The sequence below is a fragment of the Nesoenas mayeri genome (genome assembly GCF_963082525.1).
Source record: "Nesoenas mayeri genome assembly, chromosome: 1".
Lineage (NCBI taxonomy): Eukaryota > Metazoa > Chordata > Aves > Columbiformes > Columbidae > Nesoenas > Nesoenas mayeri.
In genome coordinates this window covers 102,104,058-102,125,883 of record NC_137541.1, presented here as the reverse complement: position 1 = coordinate 102,125,883, position 21,826 = coordinate 102,104,058, and the positions used below count along the sequence as shown (strand labels likewise).

Here is a 21,826-nt window from a genome sequence, read left to right as displayed (position 1 = left end):
TTCATGGTAGTAACAAAACATAGGTTTGCAATGTCCAGATCACTTACCTGTCCTCATCCATGGAGCAGGTAAATCTCCGTGTGCTGGAAAGCAGCAAAAGTGTCCAGGTAACATTCAGCTTCAAAATCAGCTGCCTGGATTTCAGAGTCTTTGATGTTTGTGCCTAAATTCCAATTACAGAATTCAGACACCTTGTTGATGTATAGGCACTTGTGTGTAGGAGCCTGAATCTGCAAGCTGACATCCATCTGAGCAACCTGACCTAGTTGAAGATGTCCCTTCTCATTGCAGGGGGGTTGGACTAGATGCCCTTTGAAGGTCCCTTCCAACCAAAACTACTCTGTGATTCTATGATTCCTCAGGTGAGGCAGGTGGAGCTCAGCACTGGGCAGTCCCCTGGGTGCAGGCTGGGAGGACGCAGGAGGTGCCTGCGCTCCAGCTGCCACCTAAGCCCTACTGCAGCCATCCCGCAACAAGAGGCTGCACTGCCCCACCAGCAGTCAGCAGACTGGTGGGCTTTGTAGTGTTTGTTCTTGTGCTGGGGTCAAGTGTATGGGGTGTCCTGTGTAATGAAGAATTCCACAGGTACTGTTTTACTCAGGACTGATGGCTGTTTACTGAAGCCTCTGTTTTATAACCCCTGCACACAAAATGTCCCACTGTCATTCATCAGGCTGTTGTGATTTCTGCTAATATTATAAGCTGAGCCATTGGAAAAAAAAAGTAAAAAATGCTTGGTCATTTGTTCTTATAAGGACTAATTATAAAATCCATGACTGTGTTATTTAACATCCAGTTCATTTCAAGTATGTTGGCAGTGCGCCCTTCTGTATTTCCTGAGCATGTTCCTACAAACAAGTTTTCTGGAGGTGAGGGCGGGTGCAAGGAGTTTGAAACTCAGCTGAAAGGGGAGAGGTAATTTTTGTGTTTATGGTTGTGAGGATTTACTCCTGTGCCTAGTAGGACCCCTGACTTAAAGGATATTGTCTAGCTTATGAAGTACAAACAAATATTGCAGGTCAAATTCGTGTTTTCATATTAAACCCTTACGAAATAAATAACTAAATAAATATTCTCAAGAAATCAAAAGTCCTGGAATTTTCCATGTCATGCTGATCCAACACATACAGTACAGACTAAAGAGAAGATTTTTGTGCTTGTGGTTGAAATAGGATGAAGTTAATATTGTCTTCCTAAATGTAATATCTTTCTGCAGTGATAGGATATCATGTTTCTAATTTTAATTACAAGGATGGGTGGGTTGGATCACCAAAATTTAGATTTAGGTTAGGGTGTGGTTTCGTAGTCCTGTTCCTCCCTGCAAAGGCTGGGATTGCCTGTGTCTGGACTCATCTTTTAAAATCATTTGCAGTAATTAAAGGGTGCTGTGTGGGATGGGACTAAAGGGAAACACAATTAAAATGTAATGCTTCTCCTTTGGTATCTGCATCCATATTTATTTTAAACCACCTTCACTGCTCTGGTGAGTTTAAGTCTTCCTGTATCATGCACTGTGCAAGCAGAAATATGTGAGTGAAGTGTTGCCAATGGCTCTGAGCAAGCATGGGGCATGTTTCAGATTACACTGTGTTTTCTTGTTCGGATCTGATCTCCTTGGTAGGAGAGGCTGAGAAAGGCAGCTCTAGGGGATTTACTTCCAGCAGCAGCAGCCGCCGGAGCACATGATCCATCAATCGCGTGATTCTCACCACCATGGACTAATGGGAAGGGTGAAGAAAAAGTGAACGCTGCCTTGGGAAAGCGGCAGCGTTTTCTTCTGCTCGTAGGGCCCCTCAACCAGCTGGGTGCTTCATGGCTTCTCCCAGGTTAGAAACCTACTGCTGCCCGAACCGGGATGCAGCCACACAGCTGGTGGTGAACTTCCAGCCTGAAGTCTTCTGCGGAGTTTGCATTGGCAGCGCCTCTGTCAGTCTGCTACTGACCATCCTGCAGCTCCTGCCAAAGAAGGGACAGACCCCACGGAAGATGCTCAAAGCCTCCTCCTCTTCCACCATCCTTCTCCTTATCTCCATTTGTGACATCCTTGGTGGCTTAGGTAAGTTATGTACCTCACCCTTGCTGTAGCAGGCTCTTATTGCTCTGAGGTACCATGGCCAAATGAAGCTGGTGAGTGGACAACAGAGATTTCTGAGAGAAACGTATGTATTTGCAGAAAGATTTGGACTGAGATCAGAAAATGACGGGCTTTTGGGGGAGAAAGGTCTTGTTTAATAGTGATATTCTAGAAATAAAAGCTCTCGGCAAATCTGCACCAAAATCTCTGTTTTTAAACAAATAAAATCCAGAACTTTGGGTGGTTCTCAGAATAAGGCATGAAAGTGGAGGCGAGGCAGCTCATTTAAAAACTAAAGCTGACATCAAACGCTTAGCTGATCCTTGGACTACATTTGAAAAATACTTCCTATATGTTTTTAAAACAAAGCTTGCCACCTTATTCATGTGCCAGCTGCTTCTCTGGGCACATGACATCGAGAGCAAACAAATTTGAATTGCAGCTGTACACAGGCCACACTGGACACAGGCTTCTGAAATGTGAGCGAAGCTCCCTTATCAAGGACAACCTGCTGCCCAACCCCTGCCTGATAGATTGGAGGAATAAAACAACAGACAATAAAACAAAGCTCATGAGTCAAAATGAAACTAATGTATCTAATTCTGTCCTGTCAGTTTATGGCATTTACTGCTAAATTAGGGATAAATCACCATGAGACATGCTGTGAAAATACAGGGTGAGTTTGTTTCTACAATAGCATTCTTTCCCTCACATTAGATAACAGAAATCGTGTTGTTTTGTGGGTCTCTCTCACTGCCTGAGGAGGAAGTGGGATTTCAGGTCTTTTCCTCTTTCACACCTAGCCAGGTTTTCTCACGGTACATAATAAGTACCAATATGAAACCAAACAATAGAACGGGAAATAAAGAAAGAGACATATGGAAAAAACACATGCATTCAACTGGAAAAGGTTCTTTCAGTCAGATGAGGCTAGCAATAGATAAACTTATTTTTCTCCCTTCCTCTTTCACTGGCAAACTCAAACTATTTGTCCATCATTGTCTTTGAATTAGACTCACTTGGTGGGTGGGAAGCCATTCTTTCTTGGTGGGAAAGGTCCTGGTTTTGTTCTGCTATATGTTGGTGCCTTAATGCCTATTTCAAGCAAACCAGAAAATTTCACTAAAAAAATCTAAGTTAATTTTTAAAAGTCCCGTTTTGTTTAGTCCTGTGACAGAGAGGAAAAGAGCTGCTTGCAAAAATGAAGGCAGGGAAAAGTAAGAAATACATTTTTTTCTGCAATGAGGGATTATAGAGAAATAAACAACATATGAATATATGCTGGTAAAATTGTAAATCAATAGTTACTGTTTATGTCAATCTGTTAAATGCTACCCAATTTATTTTAAGGATGTGTGTGACAGTATCTGAAAGTAAGTGAGACTTTAATCTACATAAGATTTCAAGTCTAAGCAGTGTCAGACTCTTGAGGCCACTTTCCCTGAGCAATGACACCGATGTTTAAATGGCACAGTTCTTCCTGCTGTACTCCTCTGCAGCCATAGCCTTACTGTGGATGCACAAAATCTGGGCCACGATGTAAAATATGTGGCCGGGGAGAAGCATGTGACTAAAATCATGCCAGCAGATTCAAAGCATTAATAGATTTTTTTTTTCTTTAGGTATAATCTTCAGATCAAGTATATGGCTGGGCTTCCCAAGCTTCATAGCTAACATTTCTGTGGTGAACGGGACCGACATGTGGCCTTCTGCTTTCTGCGTGGGGAGCGCGGTAGGTACTGAGATCGTCTCTCCTTCCTCCTGCCCCAGTTAACAATCCCTCCACCTGGGGAGTCAGAAAGGCAAACCACAGTGCCTGAGAGGAAATCGGGCTGTGAGTCAGAGCCTGGATATGATGGTTTAGCCTCTGCCACACCCTTGCAAGTGCATTCATGCTTCCTTCCGAAAATCCAGATCAGGGTGGGCAGGTTGGGCGATGCTGCAGGGTGCTGGATGCTGCAGAGTGCACATGAGGGCACAGGGCAAAGTGGATCAGACTCGTCTCAAGCATTTTGTAGTGCTCACTTGTCTCAAGAGTGCTGGGATAGCGGAGGGCACACCTGTAGCAAGGTCAGGGGTATGGAGGCTCAAGGGTATAGACATTTCTGAACGAGCTGGGGAACCAGCGGTTTGGTTTATAGTGGGCACAGCATCACTAGTGCCCCAGCAGCTCCCGGGTATCTGCCTACCTCCTCTGCCCGAAATCACAGCCTGTGCGGTGGTGGCAGTGGGGACCAACCGAAACCAGCAACTCGGGCAGCACAAATGAGCTTTTGCAGTGAGGGTGTGTGTTTGCAACACAGAGGGATTGCAGGAGAAATATTCCCAAAGACGGAAAGCTGCTGGCAGAAAGTCTGTCCCTGCCATGTAGGATTACAGCTCAGGTTGCTGCTTATATGGGCATCCAATGACTGCATCTGGCTACATCTAATAAAGTATCTTCTGGATTAAAAAGCAAGAATAAGAAAATGTAAATGAATTCCAACAGTGCAGATTAAAACTCAATTTGACATATTACAATCATAGTACTGTGTGAGAAAGGTGATTGGAGTTTACTGTACAAGAGAAAAAGGCCATGATTTTTACCAAAACATGGAGAATGACAAATAAGACAGATCATCACTTTACCCAAATTCAATAGGAACAGAGGGTGCCTAGTGAATTAATACATGAGCAATAACTGTATTAGCTTCACAATTCGAAGTTTGTAATATAGAATAGGATATACTACACATAAACAAAATTACTCAGCTCCAATAGTTTTAAAATAAAACAACACGTGCCAAAGTGCAACTCACTGTACCTTATATGCCTATATAATGACAATTTCAGACATGACAGTGTTGTGCTATAGAAGCAGCTACCAGTTTTATACATCTATTGATTCTCAATTCTGTCATGATATTTAAGTTATGCTTATTAGATGCAAATATTGATTTTCTTTCTTTGAGGAAGAGAAAACTTGTAGCAAGAATATCCTATTAACACAAAACAAAAGAAAACAAAAAAACCCCCAAACATGTTTCCCCATGTTTTATATTTCACTTTCTGGCCCTCAGCAAAAAATAGTATTTTAAGCAGTGACAAAGATATAGTATGCAGACTGTTTTTTGTTTGGATCTCAGGTTAGATGGTGAGCAGCATAGTGGTCTACCACAATTTTTATTTTGTCTTTCTTGTGCTCCAGCAAAGTGCTGTAATTTGAGTAATTTGCTAAATTTAGGTTTAATAATATTGGAATGAAAAATAACCCTCCTTCAACTCACTTCCCCTCACATATTCCCATGTGAGTTAATAAAATGTTTCTGATTCTATTTTATTTTTCCTTTAATACTGTTGTTTTATTTCACTTAACCACAAGCCAATACAAACTCCAAACAGTGAGGCCTTCAGGCATTTCCTTTGAATAACACCCTCTGGTTTGCAGGGGAGTAACCTCTCGGGCACTGTAGCAAGATGTGTCATTTTGCTAAAAAGTGAGGTAGCACATGAAGATTTTAAGTGCATCTGATTTATACTATTTTTGGATATAGTATTGTCTATGTTGAATTTTCTGGGTGGAAAGACCTTGCAGTTTATTTCTGTATGTGTGTGTTTGTGTATAGGAAATTGCGCATTTTCAATTGCAGCAAATATGTGAAAGTACAGATGAAGTTACACACTGAGTACTATGGATAAAGTGTCTTAGAAGGAAGACTGGAATTTTCTTTTCTGGCTCCTGTGCACTAGGAAAATATCATGGTGTTTGAATTAAATACTGAATAATTCACACCGCAAATGACTAGAAGCAGGGTCTACACCCATGGTGAAAGGAAATATTTCCCAGCTTGATTTGCCTTTTGGAAGAAGGAATGGTAGATTGCTATTCACTGACATTTGGCTCAGTAACAACTATGTTGGTTTCCAGCTGTAAAATGATGCTACTATGGATCTGTGATAAAGGATATTCAGATAAGAAGTGAAAGAGAGCTCAGAGGCAAGGTAATCTCAATATTAAAATAGTTCCAGACTATTACAAAGAGACAGTTCCTATGGAGAAGAAATGTGGAATTTAGAAACAGCAGCAAAGAAAGTTCCCTTATCTCATATAGGCTCGTGAGAAAAATGCATAGGGTCAGCTCATGAGCGCTGTGGAATTTAAATCAACTTAAACCTTTTTCCTTTGGATTATTATTGAAGAAATCAGTCAGGGAGTTCACTATCAATAATTTTTCCAGAGGGTAAGTGATACTTTTGTTAACGATCTTTTTTTTTTTTTTTCCCCTCAATAAATGTTCCTTGAATTGGGTTCTTGTGCATGGAGAAAATGCCCATCACATGCAGAACCCAGGATACACAGGCACCCTGTGATGATGACTGACCTCAGCTACTGAGAAACTACTAAAATTTTAACCTAAAATTAAAACATCCTCACCATATACATTTCTTTAGGCTTTGCTTACAACATTGAGCATTAGGACTGGAGAAGTAAATAACAGGTTTTCTGAACAACAGAATAAGCTGTTAAAGCAAACGCTGTTCAATTTCCCTATGGCTTGACCTGTTGACTACAGCAAAGCTGTTCCTGTGATTTTGAGTAAGATTTCATACTTTATAACCTCAGCTGGAAAATGCACACTTTTAAAGAACAAATCACCAGGCTAAAGGCTGGAGTCCCTCCCCTGTCCCCAGTGGTACTTGAGAAGCAGCTGTAACATTTGGCTTTTTTTTTTCCCATGCAGATGTGGATCCAGCTGTTGTACAGTGCTGGCTTCTGGTGGTTGTTTTGCTACGCTGTTGATTCTTACTTGGTGATAAGAAGATCAGCTGGACTGAGGTACCAGAGTTAACACTCTGAATTTGCTTTTTTTCTTCCAACACTGTATGTCCATGTTTGCAACTATATAAATGTACAAGTGAAGCTTTTACAAACATCTGATGTTGATACAGTTACCAGGTAATGCTATGGATGGGTGGTGTGCTAAGTGTTTAAATTGCCAGTGCAATGCTCAGATATTGATCGTTTATGTCCAACTGGAATTTAAATGTAAATGAATTCATTTAACCTTTGGAAAAATAGGGAGCAGATCAGGCTCTATAAACTTTATTGCAATGAGATAACTACTTTTGTCCCTACTCTGTACCTGAAACTGATTCTTCTGGCAAAAAAGAAGTGTTATCCTGAAAACAAAAAAGTGGGAGGGGCTAAATGCTGAATTTCATATAGCTCATTCTCCATTTTTTTTTCTCAGATTTTCTGTTTTATCCACTTCTCAGTGTTGTCATTATTACACTTCTGATCATGTTTGTAAAGTTTTTAAGAATGATACATACTTACTATATATTTTTCTGCAATGCCTGCAACAAAAGCAGCTAAACCCTTTAAGAAGTACCATGCTTTAATGCCGAACAGAAAATATAAGGTGTTTCTAAGTTGGTTGTTAGAAGGGCAAAATGACCTTCAGTTGCTACTACTAACCATGGAATTAAGTGACTCTCTTCCCAGATGATACTGAGCAATCAGGTACTGGACACATGGTTCATTCAGAAGAAGTTATCAATGTGGGGATTTTTGAGTTAACTTCAGCCTGTGGAGCATAAACTTGATCTTGTGAAGTCCCATATTTCTAGTCTGACACAACTGGGACCTACTTCCTTTCCCCATCCCTATTGACCAGAAAAAAAAAAAAAATCACATGTATTTAGGCTTTATCCTGAGATCAGAGTAAACAACAGAAGACTTCCTACACACACAGACGGGAGCATTATTCAACTCTGAAAGTTAAACATAAGTCTCTGCAAATTATAGAAGCATGGTTTATTTGACTGCTAGGCTCCATTCTCAAGTTTGAATCCCATAATTTGCTCTCTGTGGGACAAATGAAGGATGCAGGGGTTCCTTCTGGACATTTGGAGATAATCATAGAATCATAGAACAGTTTAGATTGGAAGGGACCTTCAAAGGACATCTAGTCCAACCCCCTGCAATGAGCAGGGACATCTTCAACTAGATCAGGTTGCTCAGAGCCTCATCCAGCCTGGCCTGGAATGTCTCCAGGGACGGGGCATCTACCACCTCTCTGGGCAACCTGGGCCAGTGTTTCACCACCCTCACTGTAAAAAATTTCGTTCTCATGTCTAACCCAAATCTCTGCTCTTCTAGTTTAAAACCATTACCCCTTTTCCTGTCGTAACATGCCCTGCTAAAAAGACTTTCCACCGTACAGGCTGGAGGACACAGGACTTCTGTGTGCATGCTTGAACAGCCTCCCACCCCACCTGCTGTCCTTAGTTTATTGTCCTGTCAGTGTTTGTTCTGCACCATTTCATATGTCTGTTTCAGTGAGGGCCCTATTTTTGTTTTGCAATGTGGAAAGTAAGAAAGTTTGGTATTGTTAATTACGCCTGTCCTGTTTGGTGCCTGCAGTACGATTGTGCTGTACCACATGATGACGTGGGGCCTCGCGGTGCTGCTCTGCGTGGAGGGAATCGCGCTGCTCTACTACCCTTCTCTCTCCAGGTAAGCAGGGCACTAGGGACAGACTGCAAAATCCTAGTGGTCTCTGGCCATTTGAATGGCTTTCAGTCATCTTTAGAGACAGGAATCCAAATGCTGGGCTTTTTTGGTCTCTGACAAGTGCATCCCACTGAGTGAGTATTCTAGAAATACCTGCCTGGGTTGCAGGGGGGTCTGAAGAAGTATGCCAGGCACTTGGACATGCTGCAGCACTGTGATATAGCTGCTGCTATGAGCCACTGTTCTCCTACTCCTTGTTTTAGCTTTGTATTTGTTCCATTAAATTTGAAAAAAAAATGCACAGACAGCGCAAACTAAAAATCAACTTTGTGTCCCGTATGATCTGGTCATGAAGGTCTGTGAACCAAAAGTTTAGCATCTGTTTGCTTAATTCCTTTATTTATTTATTTATTTATTAAAGATAAAGATGATGTATATGAAATAGCCAGAACTATCACGTGGAAAAAAAATGTATAAGCTGTTAATGATTTTTTTTTTCTCAGCTGTGAAAATGGCTTGGAGCATGCAATCCCACATTATGTCACAACCTATGTCCCCCTGCTGCTAGTGCTGGTGGTGAACCCAATCCTGTTTAGGAGGACAGTATCAGCAGGTATGTTCCTAATGGCCAGCATGGATCAGTATGTGTTATTTAACAACATAACAAGACTGTAAAACATCATGCCTGGGTATTCAATGATGTGGGATAGCTCCTCATTAAATCATAAAGATACAGCGAAGGGTGGGAGGGAATTGCCTACTGAATTGAAGATACCATCTAGAAGGGAAATTTGCCCTAGAGACACACTCTGATGACGTACTCAAATTATGCTGTTATAAATCTTTACTGCAGATTGGCAAAGGTGTTTCTATGTTACTCAATTACTCTTGATTTGATGTGTATAAGGCAGTGTATAGTGGATGCTTTACTGTAGTCTCAGTACTGATCTGGATTTTGGAATGTAATTTATTCTGGTTTAAGGATAGTGTTGGTGAGATATGGTAGTTGATTTAAATTCTTGGCATCCATGGAGCTAAAAAAATAATAAAGTATGATCAGAATTTTGTTACTTCTGATTCTGAGATTATGAAACAAATGGGAATTGTTCACAATTCAGATGAGACCTTGATGTTCCCATTTAATTTATTATCCAGTTCTTTGAAGAAATGAGACTGAAAAAAGGCCACAGATTCAGTGCATTCTTTGCATGTAATGTGATCAGTGCTAGATGTTTGCAGTACCTGAATTCATACTCATCATCTACACATTGAATATTTAAAAACAGCAACAGAATTTGTACTCAGATGAAGACTGAACTGTCTCAGTAACTGAACTGTATTCTCAGTTCAGTCTTCATCTCATCCATCCTGTGTCCCTCTGTAATACTCATTTTCAAAGGAACAACTGTTCCTTTAAAAAGTTGTTCCTATAAAAAGTTGCTCTTTTTATGGGAAAATACACACTGAGTGTATCTGTGTTTGTACACATGTGTGTTCCTTGTGATATCTTGCAAGGTGGCATAACTGTCTATTTTTGCTGAAAATACACCTTCGAGATTTAGAGGTGTAGCCAATGCTGTATCAATTGCACAATGAAATGTGCATAATAGGATAGAATGTATTCTATTTTAGTCTAAACATCACATAATAAATCTATCATGATATCACACTTTACATAGAAGTTGTAAACACTACCTTTTGTTATAGAAGAAAAGTACGTGGACTATAATATTTTCTATTTTCAGTGGGATTGAGAGAAGAAAAAACAGCTAGTGGGATATCACTCATTTTAGGAATCCATAATAGATGCACTTCTTTTCCTTTAGTGTTGGGCTATATATGAGATTCCTTGATGATGGTCCTTCCAGCTTCTGAACTGCTGCTGGAGACAAATCCATCCATTCCTTTGTTCCGCCTTTACAGACATCTCTTTTCTGGATCCTTGTGCCTATAACTAACAAGGAGCATGTTTATTAATGAACATCATTGTATACTTTCCAGTTGCCTCCTTACTGAAGGGGAGACAAGGGATTTACACAGAAAATGAGAGACGTCTGGGGACAGAGATCCAGATCCGCTTCTTCAAAATTATGCTGGTATTCGTTATTTGGTAAGAGGTGCATTATTTTTGTTTAAACTACCGTTTTCCCAGCTAGAGAGGGTTGGGGACAAAAGTAGAATCTGATGGGTTGCTTCATTTGTTCGTCTTTATGCTTGGAAGGGAAGGTGTCTAAGAAGGAAGTAGTTCTAAACTACTTCACCAACTAGCTGAATCACTCATGTAGCATCACAAGTCTGTGAGGGAATGATGTTTAACCAACAGAAAAACAATAACCACAAGAAACAATAGCCAAAACCAAAAATAATATTTGCCCACAGCCTAGAGCTATCTGGAACAACAGCTCCCCAGCACTGTGGTCTGCTATATGGCTTTCTGTACTCAAGATTTCTCAGAGCCTCTTGTCATCAAACACACCATTGAAAGCCTACAACAAATACGCTTCTAAGATTGCCTTCATGGCCCTGACTATGATGCAGCCACCTCTGTGGTCTGCAGGTCCCAAGAGTGTGAAAAGAGCATGGATACCATCTGGCAATACAGGGTTATGTGCCAGAAAAGAAATCTCTGTATGATTGTGTGTGAAACTGGGGATCATTTAATGGTTTTTTTTTCCTTTTTTTTAATATTTCATCTTCCTCCATGAAAAAAGTACTTTGGGGTAGGAAAGGAAAGAGATAGGGAGGAGAGAAGGGAGGGAGCAAAGGAAGTGGAGAAGGAGGGTGGGTGCCCACCCCATCCCCAAATCACTGCACCTCTGCTCCAGCAGCACCATCCAGTGGAGTGGTGACTGTAACCAGATGTACTGGATACACACAGCAAAACTGAGCTGAAATAGGGCCTGTTTTTGGAGGATTTTTTGCTGCATTCTCATGATTATCAGACAGCAATAAAGGCACCAGAAGGGGTGATGATCCACTCTACAAGGGTCTGTGCAATGACCTGGCGAGAAGTGGTCACTGCAGTGAAATGTTTACTACCTGCATGGGTGACACAAGTGATGGGGGGGAAGGAAAAGGTCCTGGAGTAGTGAAATGGCTTGGACAAACTTCACAGTTTCTACAACTACTTATCTTTTTTATACACAGGTGGGTTATTTAGTTTGGAGAAGAGGAGGCTGAGGGGAGACCTTATCGCTCTCTACAACTACCTGAAAGGAGGTTGTAGCATGGAGGGGGTTGGTCTCTTCTCCCAAGTAGAAAGTAATGGAACAAGAGGAAACAGTCTCAAGTTGTGCCAGGGGAGGTTCAGATTGGATATGAGGAAAAATTCCTTCACAGAAAGGGTTGTCAGGCATTGGAACAGGCTGCCCAGAGAAGTGGTGGAATCACCATCCCTGGAGGTATTTAAAAGACGCATAGATGAGGTTCTTAGGGACATGGTTTGGACATGGTTTTCCAACCAAAATGATTCTATGATTCTGTGATTAATGCATATTACATTGCTTTAAAAGGCTGAGCAGGGAGAAAGACTGCCATTTTGTCTTCTCCAGGCTGCTGTATACTGAGGTGCTCTGGAGGGAAATGATGATCTTTTCTTGGTGAATAACAAAATGCACTTGGCTCAGGAGAGAAGTTTCTAGTGCGAAGGGTGGGGTAGCCAGCAGGAGAGGTGAGAGAGACAGCAGCGGACAAGCCTGCAGCATGGCTTCCTGGAAACTGTTGAAATAATCAGGAGCAGAGATTTAGCCAGGCCTCCAGGGCTGTGGAAAGAGTGAGCCTTATTGTGGAACCCAGAGGCACCACAGAAGTGCATTGCAACCTAAGGAATGGTGGCCAGCTTGCTGGTCTGGGAGCAAGCATGAAGGAAAGGATCAGTTCCCCAAGGACACAGTGGGGACATATGTTTATTTCTGTTCGGTCACATTCTGGGCTTTCCTGTTAAAAAAAGGAAAATAAATAAACGCAGCTTTAGTGTTTGGTTTTGTTCTTCTGATGAAAAATAAGCTGTAGAGTATTAAAACTGTTTCAAAGTTTGCAGCAGGGAAAAAGCTGAGACAGTCCCATCTCAGAAGCTTGGGGAAGATACCATTCCATCTCAGCGGTCAAAAATGAGATGAGTTAGTCAAAGACAGCAGGTTGGGGCAACATGGGGTAGAAGAGATGTCTGCAGGGAGGGCATAGCAAGACATTTTGCACTGTGTTAAAAAATAATTGCAGAATGGATATGTATAAAACCCTTTAGAAAGTATAGCATGAATGCTGATGATTTCCTTTCCGATACTGCAGTAGAACTATAAAGAAATGCTTGTCTGACTGTTTGTAAATCATAAGAAGGAAGATATAGCCATTTACTATAACCTTTATTTAGTGTAGAATATCCTCAGTTTCTTTCACAGGATGAGGTTGGGTTATGCTAATCCTTCTTTGGAAACAGAAATTACCTTTATTCCAAACAGTTGATGGCATTCTCAAGGATTTTAAAGTCAGCTTTGCTTTTGTGTTGTAGGGTTTTTTAATGCACATTTTGAAAGACTGCTGTAACCTAACCCTGAAATTCCAACTCCAGCTAGAGTTTCTGCAGCCTTTTACAACACCCAAGCATGTATTTAGTTTCCTTATCTGTGAGCACTATCCTTTTAAGACACAAGCAAAAGAAGTCAGCATGCATGATGTTCCTGTTATGGGTCACAGCTGTTTATTGTCCCAGTTTTATCCTGCAATTTACTGTTCTGCAGCAAGCTCAAATGATTAGGTTGTTGTTTGTTATATTGATTTCTTTCTCTAGGCCTGCGCTGGCAGGTGTCTGGTTTTTGAACTCAGACACCTACTGGTCCCTTTAGATTGAGACTTAACCATTAAAATAAATCTCACTCTCCTTACTAGTGATCCTAATTTCTATAATTTGAAAGTAAAGCATATTTTGCATATACATATATATATATAACTGTCTTGTTCTCTTCCCCTTCTTTATTCCTGCAATAGCTGGTCATCCAATATCATCAATGAGAGCCTTTTGTTCTACCTTGAAATGCAGCCAGATATCAATGACATGCCCCTGAAAAACATCAGAAGTGCTGCTCTGATCACGTGGGTCGTAATGGTAGGTCAGCTGTGACATTGCTTAGTCTTAGAAATTACTTTTATGAGATGGTGGAGCAGCACCAGTGTAGTGGGTGGTTTATGATTTTGGGGGGTATAAACACTCTGAAAATCGAGAAAGCAAAGCAGAAAGTAAGAGAGAGGAAGAGGCAGTCACTGGGAGTGCTTTTCACAAATAAACTTTGCCAAAAATGTACAAAAGGCAAACTTTTTCTCCCATTAACTGAAGTATGCAGTCTCTCCATGAGCGATTGCTTCCCATTTTAAGATCCGGAACAGACCACTACAGATTTCTAGTCTAACCTTGCTAACATCTGCCGTAATGCAAGCTACAAAGCTTTAGCTCACAATTCCTGAAGATTACCCAATAAAATGGGCATTTTTTGGTAATTCTCTGTTTTTAACTAGTGTTTTCTTTATTATAAAGAATAATTGCATCTTATATAGTGACTTTGGGGTAATTATTTGGGGACAAATACATGAAAAATCTTGAAAGCAACGCAACAAAAATAGCTGTAAGATGCTGGCCTCTTACTGTAGCCTACCCTCTTTTCTCCTATTGTAATATTTGAGAAGGGATTTTTCAGAGGTGATACTGCAGGTCCTTTTCCAAGTGAGTTTATTCTGAAGCTGTTAAATACTTGTGAGGCCTGAGCACGCTTTGTGTAGTTAAGCCCTTGAGTAGCTTTGTATTGAAGGGTTAAGTGATGCAACTGATTTGATACAACATCCCGCTCTGACAAGGAGCGAACACATTGATGTGACAGGGACCTTGCCCTTGCTCACCTGGAGAGCAAGAGGTCAGGTCTAGGAACTGAGCTACTTTTTAAACGGAATGCAAAAATAATTTGCTCTTTTCTCATGAGAAAAACTGAAACGGCTAAAGCCATTTACTTGCCAAGCATCCCATGGCACTGGAAACAGAGATAATTTTTTTGTAAATCACTTGGGATTTTATTTTTTGGTGACTCTTCCCATTTTGCTATCCCACTTGGATGGACAATTTCAATGACTCAGGAATCTGCAGCAATTCCAGACAGATCAATTCCTGCTATTTTAAAAAACTTGACTGTTTATGGTAGTGTCTACTCTCATGTATTTCACTTGGCTTCTAGTAAAAAAATATAATGTTTGCTTTTATGAATTAAAAAGTCTAGAGCTCGTGGGGAAAGTTAAAAATACACAAAGACTGACCAGCTAAAATTCGTGCTAGAAAACCATTTAGTGATTACTGTTCACTAGAATGGGCTCAGCATATTGGAACAACAGGCTGTGGCATTTCACTCTGGTTTGTTTGTGTCACAATGGGAACAACATACATTTTAATTTGTATGCAAATAGCATATTTTGAAAAACAGGTATTGTTCAGTGAAAGGGGAGTTGTTAATACGTGGAAGGTGTTCTGCCACAGTTGGAAACAGAGCCTTGCTGGTATAACTCCTGTTGCACTTTTCCTTCCTAGGGAGTTCTTAATCCGATGCAAGGCTTCCTCTTCACGTTAGCATTCTATGGCTGGACGGGATGCAGAGTGGACCTGAAATGGCGAAAAAGCGAAATACCGTGGGAATCACTGTCCTCATCAACTGTGGGTGAAAACGCCTATCCCTCCCCAGTGAACTACCAAACCAGCATCCATGATCCAAAGAAGATACCGTCAACTGACAGCCAGCAGACTGACGAGGCCATAAGCATGTTGTCTGAAGGTAACACTAGTAGTGATGAGAGATTAGCTAGGAGCTCTCCCATCTACCAGGGCTGGTAGTTTATAAGCGCAGAGCTGGATCCCACTTCTCACGTTGTCAAGACTTGTAAAACCATGTCACTGGGTGAACAGTTGCGTACTCTGGAATTAGGTTTGTGCCCATTGTCTTGATGTAATTTCCTATAACTTGTGTGTGTGTGAGAGCGAGAGCATGTGAGACGGACAGATATTATGGTTTATGTCTTCATTCGCCTTATAGAAGAAGTGTTAACAGGTATAAAGCCCTGATCCTTTTCTAGCAGGAGTATATCTCTGCAAAGACCTGTTACTTACAATTTGTTTTCATCCATCTTGTTTTAATCTCTCTTGTAACCTCCATGTGGTAGAAGAGTCTTTTGTTGAAATAAATGGACTATTAATATGTTGGGTTTTTAAATGTGTTGCCTTGCTTACCTTGCTCAGCATAAAATTCCTCCCTGAGAATTACAGCTCTAGGATTTATGGGACACCATTTCCAGCATTGGTACTAGTAAAACATCAGTGACAGCAGACTTTGACATAAGTAGAAATATTTTGTTTGTGTAGAATCTCACTGACATAGTCTTCTTTTAGCTTGTTTATATGAATTTTGAGTTTGGTTTTATCTAGGGAAGTGAAAGGCTTTTTTTAAAAAAAGAATGAAGCCCAGGCTAAACCTCATAAACACTTCAGAAATAATGGTTCCTGTTCACTCCTGGTTCAAACACAAATAACCCTTCAAACTATTTTTTTTAGTATGAATTTGGTTTGATTCTTGTATGTACTTGTCTAACAGGATTATGACTGTTAGTGGCAGGTGCATTAAGAGATAACATTTGCAAAAAAAAAAACCCTAGATGATCTGAGTGCTCAGGAAAAAACAGAATAAGTAGAATCAATAGTCCTTTCCCTGAGGTGTGCTCTATTTTACGTTTTCATCTCCTGAACGAAGAGATATTACATCCATTCTCTTTATTTTCCCAGATATGTGCCTCTTTTTGGTGCAGTGCCCTAAGTACCTATAGCCAAACAATTTCCCGGATTGGTTGAAAGTTAGGAAAAAATGATGATCATGTCTACCTCAAGCTTTCATATCAAAGGTAGAAGTAGTACGATTTAAGTCTGGTTTCACTGGAAGCTGTTTACAATACAGTTTGATGGATGGCACGGTGGAAGCCACTTGAGCCCAGGTTACCTCCCTCCCTCACTGCAGCCTGAGGCCAGGGCCAGGCATAAAACAAACCCTATTTTTCAAATGCTTTTCACACCCACTTTGGCTGAACTTCACTGGCTGTCCACACCTTTCTTTTCCAACCCAGTTCAGTTCCAGCTATTGTAGAAGAAATAAATATATTGTTAAAGAGCAGCTGACAGAATGGTGCAATGATAATGTGAAGCTTAAGCTGGTGTATTACTAAGGGGAGTCCCAGGGTGATTAGAGACACAAGATCAGCAGAAACTGTACAGAACAATATTGATTTGCCTTTAAAAATAAATTGCCTTCTTAAACTAATTGTTTGATACAAAGGTGTTAAACAACAATCAGATAGTAATTCAGGCAGATCATTACAGACCTGTGGTTGGTTTGTAGCAAATCTTCTACATTGTGTCCTATAGAAACCTTTGTGGGTTTATAGCTTTATATTGCTGTTCTAGTTGTCAAAAGTACTGGCAGATCACCAGATCTTTTCTTTTCGTCACAGCCATTTGTCTCCTAGCTAAGTATGAAGAGAAAGTACGGGGACTTGGGAGCAGATTATATCGACCCTTTTGAAATAGAGACCACATTTTCTGTGCAATACTCACCACAACAGGTTTCAAAAAAGAGCAACAGAAAGTGGAGGTGGAATTGTTGGTAAACCTTTTTAGGTGCTAGGGTGTGGGCCAAGCTGCAAAACCCTAAAACCAGGTAAACAGGCTCTTGGCTTCACAGGAATAAGCATGTGACACGAAAGCACATGGGAGGTGACAGGTTGTAGCAAGATGCCCTGCCAGAGGACTGGATAACAAATCCCTCCATTATTTTGCTGCTCCAGGGTACACGTCGGACAGGGGCAGACATGATGCCCCAGCCCTGGCCCCTACAGGCCATGAGCATCCCCTGAGGGGTGCTGGGGGGCTGCTGGTTCTGGGGCAGCCCTGTGCTGGGACAGCCTCCTGCAAGAGCCGCGCTTTGCTCCCCTCCTCTTCTTGTTCTTTCCAGATGGTCCTTGGGATGCGTGTGGTGGGTCTGTGTATTACTAATCTATTGGGGTGTCATAAGGAAAAATTAGGACTTCTCAGAGATCTTAAGACAGACAACTAACCTAATTCTGATGCACTGAGAAAGTGATACAGGGCATTGAAGAGCAAATTAGCACTCTTTTTTAACTACAGAGAAGTAGGTGTGAGGAGAGTTTCCTTACCTGCTGTTCCTAGCTTCTGGTGGATGCACATGAAGCATTCCTCCACAGTTTAAAATGGGGCCATAGCTGGCCATAGCTGGTTCTGCTCATGTGTAACCGTGACCATACTTGATTTCTGCTCCCCCCTGACCTCATTCTTGCCTAACCATTCCACAGTTTAGTGAAGCAGTGTGTTCTCCAAGTGCTGCAGGGGGTGTCCACCTCTCCCCATCAGGAGCGAACTTTGGAGGTGCATTTCCCCACTGCCCCCGCTGCCCATGCTTGCTGCATGCACATCACAGGGCAGCCTCAGGCTCCTGCAGCTGGCGTCATTTTGGGGGAAACCCTGTGTGCTCCAAGGGTCAGCGAGGACACGCTATAGACACCATGGTCTGGACAGTTTAGCTGTAACACCAACCTAAACACTGCCTTCTTAATTGTGCCATCCACTCTTTGCTGAGAGGAACCTTGTGCTTATCAGCACGTAGAAAAAAAATCCTAGTTTTTATTTCAATGACAATTTGTATCTGTGTAGACATCGTAGCGTGTTAATTCCAGCATCTACATTTCCAGCCTATGATCGCTTCAAATATGCTCATTTTTAGGAGGGTGCTGGCAGGTGGCTCTGCTGAATGTGGGAAATGCTTGTCTCTGGCCTGAATATTTGTTTTCTAAGGCATGTTTCAAACGTGGCTTGGGTTGATAGAGGAGAGATCTTGTCAATACTGAAGTCCATAGGTGCAGTCGAAGTCCGTGGCCCCCATCCTACACTGTGTGTGGGAGAGGCTCTATTCCCTGCTCACACAGCTCTTCAGGTCACAAGCAGGGATGCAGCTGTTTCTCTGGAATAGCAAGGTGTGACTCAGGGGAGAAGTAAATAGGGAACAAGACCAGCTATTGTCTAATAAAATACATATAGCTAAAGCACTGTTGTGAGAGTACAGCGATTGTCAATTTTAGCTTATTTCAGGCATATTAATGCACAACAAAGCCTTTCTGAATTTATTGAAGGGAAAAAAAAAAAAAGTAAATTTAAAAAAGTATTTGAATCCATGCACCGAAATAAAATTGCTGCAGTGGAATCTCATAAAAAGGGTTTCTACATATACAGGACAGTGCAGCTGAATTGTCTCTATTTAACACCCTCCTTGTGTCCCAGCCAGCTTATCAAATCCAACCATACACAGTAAGTGTTCTATACACAGTAAGTGTTCTCTGTGTTCACCCAAACTTATTTTTAAGCCCTCAGAGATAAAATGAAAACTTCCAGGAAAAGTGTCCTCTCATATCCTGTAATACTTCTTTAAACACTCCTCGCTGTTCTCTGTTGATGGAAAAGGATGTATTTGACCTGCCAGTCTCATACATTTAATTATTATTTTATCTGGCCACATGTTCAGGCTAATTGCAAAGCTGAAATATGAGCACTAGTAAAATCATAAACCACTTGAATAGGCAGACTTCTTGCATACCAAAGCTCTGCATTTATGAAGTCCACCATATGTCCAAATTCCAAAATCCTAACTACACCTCTCATTAAACCCTTCCTCTGGTCTTGTAGACCAAATATATGGAGAAAGCTAGAAAATGAAAGCTAGAAAATGAAATATGAAATGTGACTCCCCCCATCCATACAGTACAGTCAGTACTTGACTTGCAATTCTTGCTGTCCTTGTGTATTCGTGATGAAAAGTTCTCTGATTTTCTTAATGTTCATGGATTCCTCAAGTTTGCAGTAATCCCAGATGGAAATCACCAAACCACACAGCAGCTAATGTAATTTTAAGGCAGATCAGATGATGTCTGGCTTGCTCGTCCTTTAAGGATCAGGCGTGCGTCTGTGTGGACACTGAAGCTGGCAGCTGAAGCAGATGCAGTCTTACTGAGAGAAAAATAGGGAGCACAGTCAAATCCAGGGATGCATCTGAGTCTGTTTTCCTGGGCGGTTTATATTCCCTGGGATACAGTGTGAGCTGGATGGAAAGGTGGTTCTCCCGTTGCACCTCTATAAGCAAACTCTGAAACATTCAGAGAGCTGAACTCATTAGGGGACTTGTAGGTGAAGTTTTCAAAAGGCTGAGAAAATTCCCCAAGTGACAGTCGCATTTGAGTTTACATCCAAAACAAAAGCCCAAAGCAAACTAAAGCACTTTCTTCCACATAGCTAACAAGAATGGGTGTCTTTCTAGCTGTCTCCAGCTTCTGTGTGCTTGCACTGTACAAGATTTAAAGAGTCCTAGAAAATAAATGGAACCATTTTATGTGGAAAGAGAACCACTGCAGCCATCCCCAGGCCCTTGACAGCCCCATGGTTTAGAATTAGGGTTACCCTACCTGACTATTGCTCCTGCTTGGTGTCTTTAAATGTGTGGTACCGCCAGGACCTGGCTGGGCTGGGAACCTGCATGACTCCATCTACAGAAAGGACCAGCATGGGCAGGGGTGGCTTTGTGTGTGCTGTGTAATTGAAAGCCCTGAGAAGATGTTTTGCTGTTGATGGTATCATTAGGGTGAGGGTTGAAAGGCCGAAGGGATGGGTCACCTTGCTGGCTCCCTGCTGCAGCCAATGGGGCCATGTGAATTGGGTCAAACACAATCGGATGGAAACATCAGTGAGACTCAAAGGTGGTGTCCACACACAGGAAAGCCTGTGTTTCTAATGAATATAGAAACATTAATGTCTCAGAGGTATTCATAGAAAGCTCAGCTCTAAATCTCCATTAGAATGTACTCAGGATTAGGGAGTTTTTGAGCCCTGGAAATTAGTTCAGGCTTCTGTGTGTTTTGAGGGAGTGATTATTTTGTGAAATGGTTAGCTGATAACAAAACAAAATAAATTTGATGGGCTCCTTCAGTGTCTCATACTTGTGTGTTTTCACAAGTTAATATGGATAAGGCAGGGTCAGGCCAGCTGTATTTATTGCAGCATTAGTTAATGATATCATTTACCATGTCATAGAGATTACTATAATTGTTACTAATATTGTTAGTGATATTTGCTTCTGCAGGACTGTGTGGCTGAGACTACATTTATCTCATTTTTTCTTTTAAGTACCTTTTACAAGCAGAATGAGAGGAAAAAAATGAAATACTGTCTTAAAGACTTACTAGAAAAAGTTATATCTGTTAGTTATCTATATTTCAGAAGGTACCTTTTGTGCCCAAATGACTATCACACTCTTATTTTCAGAAAAAAAAAAAACCCAAACAAACTATAATGCATCTAGGAAGCTGTACTAATATAAAACAAATCCATGGTGTCAGAGACTGGGGTTTGTCTGTGTACAGGCCAGAAAGCTGCATGGTGCGGTGAAAGCATAAATGTGTAGGACATGGGAATGCCAGCAGGTGTGGGGGTTCACAGTGAGCATGCTAAATGATGTTACTACGGAGTGAGGGTAATGAGGGAGAATTCCCAGCAGAGATTTACTGGTGTAGGTTGAGGAGACAAATACTTCAGAGTGGAAGTGTCCAAGCTTTCTCTTTTCTCACTCTGAAGCAAATTAGCTGCTGACATGACCAATCCCACTGAACTGAAAATACCTTATGATGCTGAGTGAGGGATATATCCTGGGCAATTTGCAGATAAGATTGGGATTTTGGAGACAGAAAGTCTCAGCCACAAAAAGGTGCCAGAGCTCCTTTAGTCAGAATGATCACCGAAATTTATTTTAGTCCCTGTAAAGCATTATGTGATCTGTTGCTGCTTGAGATTTTGTTGGATAACACATAGTATTTTGCAGTTCCTTAGCGGAGGTATAGAGAAATAGTCTGAATGACTGCTTTTCTCCCCATCAGACATGAGCTCTCCATCCAGCTTGGAGTTTCTCCTACTACTTTTTAATGGAAAACCTTCTTTAAGAAGCACGCGGCTTTTACACAGGAAGCTGTACAGGGCTGGTTTGAATTCTTATTTCCATTTTGTTTGGTTAAACAAGTTAAAAACCTGGTGGCTAGAGCTGGTGGCTTTGTTCTAAAAAACATTTGAGGGTCAGTCAAGAAGAGCTTCAGTTCTCACAGTGCTGGTATGAATCCAGTTTTACATTAGTGGG

The 21,826-nt window shown here is 41.2% G+C and overlaps 1 protein-coding gene across 1 annotated transcript; it reads left to right on the top strand.

Annotated features, from left to right (window-relative positions):
• Positions 1–1,812: 1,812 nt before the first annotated feature.
• On the top strand, positions 1,813–15,432 carry GPR143 (G protein-coupled receptor 143; the record flags this gene model as incomplete). Its single annotated transcript, XM_080363778.1, has 8 exons — positions 1,813–2,056; positions 3,697–3,806; positions 6,796–6,890; positions 8,481–8,573; positions 9,074–9,183; positions 10,572–10,680; positions 13,554–13,671; positions 15,133–15,432. The coding sequence occupies 8 exons, from the start codon at positions 1,813–1,815 to the stop codon at positions 15,430–15,432; spliced, it is 1,179 nt and encodes a 392-aa protein (XP_080219904.1).
• Positions 15,433–21,826: the final 6,394 nt, after the last annotated feature.